The sequence below is a fragment of the Rhinopithecus bieti genome, unplaced genomic scaffold (assembly GCF_001698545.2).
Source record: "Rhinopithecus bieti isolate Rb0 unplaced genomic scaffold, ASM169854v2 repeat_37294, whole genome shotgun sequence".
Taxonomy (NCBI): Eukaryota; Metazoa; Chordata; class Mammalia; order Primates; family Cercopithecidae; genus Rhinopithecus; species Rhinopithecus bieti.
The window spans coordinates 232-4018 of record NW_016881497.1 but is presented as its reverse complement, the minus strand read 5'-3'; the positions used below and the strand labels follow the sequence as shown (position 1 = coordinate 4018).

Below are 3787 nucleotides of genomic sequence, written 5' to 3'. Positions count from 1 at the left end.
GGAAGCTCCGGGAATGGCGGCCAGGCACGTGAATCCTGACGTTCACATCTACGGCTAAGGGAGGGAAGGTGTTCGGTATCGTGAGCATGGCCTTTGAGAAGCAGAGGAAAGGCCCAGGCCCTCCTGGAAGAAAATGGCATCCTGAGGGGACCCAGCATGTCGAGACATAGGGCCCACTGTACCCCTGTCTCAAACTGAGGCACCTTTTCATTCAGCCGGGGGAATCCTAGGGATGCAGACCCACTTCAGCAGGGGGTTGGGGTCCAGCCCTGCGAGGAGTCAAGGGGAGGAAGAAGAGGGAGGACTGAGGGGACCTCGCAGTCCAGATCAGTGGGAACCTTGCGCTGGGGGATGCTGTACACAGTGACCGAATGTGCCCCGTGCTCATTGCGCCTTCAGGGTAACAGAGGGTTGAGGGCTGTGGTCTGAGGAGTGGGACTTCAGGTCAGCAGGGGGAGGAATCCCAGGATCTGCAGGACCCAAGGTGTTCCACCTGCGTGAGAACTGGGGATACCCCCGGCCCAGAAAGAAGGGACACCACAGAGTCTGGCTGTTCCTTGTTCTTAGCTCTGGGGGTCCCCATCTGGGATGGCCCTAAGTGACAGTCTCATTTGTACTACAGGCAGGAGGTTGGGGAATCCTCAGGGAGATAAGGTGTTGGTGTAAAGAGGAGATGTCTGCTCATTTCAGGGGGTTGGGGGTTGAGGAAGGGCAGGCCCCGGCAAGAGTAAAGCTGAGTAACCCATGAGAGGCCATCATAATCCTCACCCTAGAACCAAAGGGGTCAGCCCTGGACAACCCACGTGGGGGTGACAGGATGTGGCCCCTTCTCACTTTTGTTGTTAGATCTCAGGGGGGCGAGTTCCTTGTTTTCAGAGGATGACTCAGGTCAACACAGGGACTCCCATCTGGTCCACAGAAGCAGTGGTCCTAGGATCTGCCATGCATCCAGGCGGGGAACCTGAGGGAGGATTGAGGGTACTCCTGGGCCAGAACGTGGACAGTGGGCCCCATAGAAATCTGCCCTGCCCATGCTGTTACCTCAGAGAGACTAGAAAGGGCTGTTAGCTGAGGTCTCTCCATTATCCTGGGATCATTGAGGTCAGGGAATGGGAGGCCTTGGTCTCAGGGGGCTGCACGCAGGTCACTAGAGGGAGGGTCTCAGCCCCTGCCAGGAGTGGAGGTGAAGACCAAGCAGGCTCCTCACCCAGGACACGTGGACTCCAATGAATTTGGACATCTCTCGTTGTCCTTTGGACATCTCCCGGACATAGATGTCCCGGGAGGACCTGGGCATCTACGGCCAGATGTGGGTTTCCTCATGGCCTTCTGTACCGTATCAGGGATGTGAGTTCTTGATATGAGAGTTTCTCAGGCCAGGAAAATGGCGGGATTAGGCTCTGCAGTGAGATAGGTAAGGACCCTGAGTGAGCACAGAGGGGAGCTTCCACTGCAGTAGAGTGGGGACCTCACAAAGTCTGGCCATGCCTCCTGACAGTTCCTGGAATCTGTGGCTATGCTTGCAGTCTGGACCCAGAGTGCCCGTGGATTCCTCTCCCCAGAACCAGGAGCTCCAGGAACCAGGCAGTGAGGCCTTGGTCTGAGGCAGTGTCCTCAGGTCGCAGAGTAGAGGGGGCTGAGATACTGCCAACACTGAAGGTTTGCCTAGAATGCACACCAAGGGCCCCACCTGCCCCAGAACAAATGGGACTCCAGAGCGCCTGGCCTCACCCTCCCTACTCTCAATGATGCAGCCTCATCAGGCACTGGCCGGCTGTACCCTGAGATGCCCTCTTACTTCCTCCTTCAGGTTCTGAGGGGTCAGGGCGACAAGGAGGACCCAAGGCACTGGAGGAGCATTGGAGGAGAAGGTCTGTAAGTAAGCCTTTGATAGAGCCTTCAAGGGTCAGTTCAGTTCTCAGCTGAGGCCTCTAACACACTGCATCTCTCCCCAGGCCTGTGAGTCTTCATTACCCATCTTCTGCCCACTCTCCCGCCGGCTGCCTTGACCAGAGTAATCATGCCTCTTGAGCAGAGGAGTCAGCACTGCAAGCCTGAAGAAGGCCTTCAGGCCCAAGGAGAGGCCCTGGGCTTAGTGGGTGCGCAGGCTTCTGCTACTGAGGAGCAGGAGACTGCCTCCTCCTCTTTTACTCTAGTGGAAGTGACCCTGGGGGAGGTGCCTGCTGCTGAGTCACCGGGTCCTACCCAGCATCCTCAGGGAGCCTCCACACTTCCCACTACAATCAGCTACACTCTCTGGAGCCAATCTGATGAGGGCTCCAGCAACCAAGAAGAGGAGGGGCCAAGCACCTTTCCTGACCTGGAGTCCAGCTTCCAAGCAGCACTCAGTAGGAAGGTGGCTGAGTTGGTTCATTTTCTGCTCCTCAAGTATCGAGCCAGGGAGCCGGTCACAAAGGCAGAAATGCTGGAGAGTGTCATGAGAAATTGCCAGTACTTCTTTCCTGTGATCTTCAGCAAAGCCTCCGAGTCCTTGCAGCTGGTCTTTGGCATCAAGCTGATGGAAGTGGACCCCATTGGCCACTTGTACATCCTTGTCACCTGCCTGGGCCTCTCCTACGATGGCCTGCTGGGCGACAATCAGATGATGCCCAAGACAGGCCTGCTGATAATCATCCTGGCCATAATCGCAAAAGAAGGTGACTGTGCCCCTGAGGAAAAAATCTGGGAGGAGCTGAATGTGATGGAGGTGTTTGAGGGGAGGGAAGACAGTATCTTCACGGATTCCAGGAAGCTGCTCACCCAAGATTTGGTGCAGGAAAACTACCTGGAGTACCGGCAGGTGCCCGGCAGTGATCCTGCATGCTACGAGTTCCTGTGGGGTCCAAGGGCCCTCATTGAAACCAGCTATGTGAAAGTCCTGCACCACATGCTAAAGATGAGTGAAGGACCTCGCATTTCCTACCCACCCTTGCATGAATGGGCTTTGAGAGAGGGGGAAGAGTGAGTCTGAACAGGCGTTGCAGCCAGGGCCAGTGGGAGGGGTCTGGGCCAGTGCACCTTCCAGGGCCCCATCCGTTAGTTTCCACTGCCTCGTGTGACATGAGGCCCATTCTTCACTCTTTGAAGAGAGCAGTCAGCATTCTTAGTAGTGGGCTTCTGTTCTATTGGATGACTTGGAGATTTATCTTTGTTTCCTGTTGGAATTGTTCAAATGTTCCTTTTAACGGGTGGTTGAATGAACTTCAGCATCCACGTTTGTGAATGACAGTAGTCACACATAGTGCTGTTTATATAGTTTAGGAGCAAGAGTCGTGTTTTTTATTCAGATTGGGAAATCCATTCCATTTTGTGAATTGTGATATAATAACAGCAGTGGAAAAAGTATTTGCTTAAAATTGTGAGTGAATTAGCAATAACATACAAGAGATAAAGAAGTCAAGACATTAAAAGATAGTTAATTCTTGCCTTATACCTCAGTCTTTTCTGTAAAATCAAACAAATATGCATACCTGGATTTCCTTGGCTTCTTTGAGAATGCAAGAGAAATTAAATCTGAATAAATAATTCTTCCTGTTCACTGGGTCATTTCTTTTCCATTCACTCAGCGTCTGCTCTGTGGAAGGCCCTGGGTTAGTAGTGGAGATGCTAAGGTAAGCCAGACTCACGCCTACCCATAGGATTGTAGAATCTAGGAGCTGCAGTCATATAATTAAGGTGGCGAGAAGTCCTGTAAGATGTAGAGGAAATGTAAGAGAGGGGTGAGGGTGTGGGGCTCCAGGTGAGAGTGGTGGAGTGTAAATGCCCTGAGCTGGGGCATTTGGGGCTT

General features: G+C 53.4%; 1 protein-coding gene across 2 annotated transcripts; it reads left to right on the top strand.

Moving 5' to 3' along the window:
- Positions 1–1808: 1808 nt before the first annotated feature.
- LOC108525779 (melanoma-associated antigen 6) lies at positions 1809–3538 on the top strand. 2 transcript variants are annotated; one of them, XM_017866617.1, is made up of 2 exons: positions 1809–1871; positions 1956–3538. In XM_017866617.1, the coding sequence occupies exon 2, from the start codon at positions 2021–2023 to the stop codon at positions 2963–2965; it is 945 nt and encodes a 314-aa protein (XP_017722106.1). In that variant the 5' UTR covers positions 1809–1871; positions 1956–2020; the 3' UTR covers positions 2966–3538. The 2 variants fall into 2 exon arrangements, with proteins under 2 accessions (XP_017722106.1, XP_017722108.1); XM_017866619.1 differs by having other exon boundaries at positions 1809–1875.
- Positions 3539–3787: the final 249 nt, after the last annotated feature.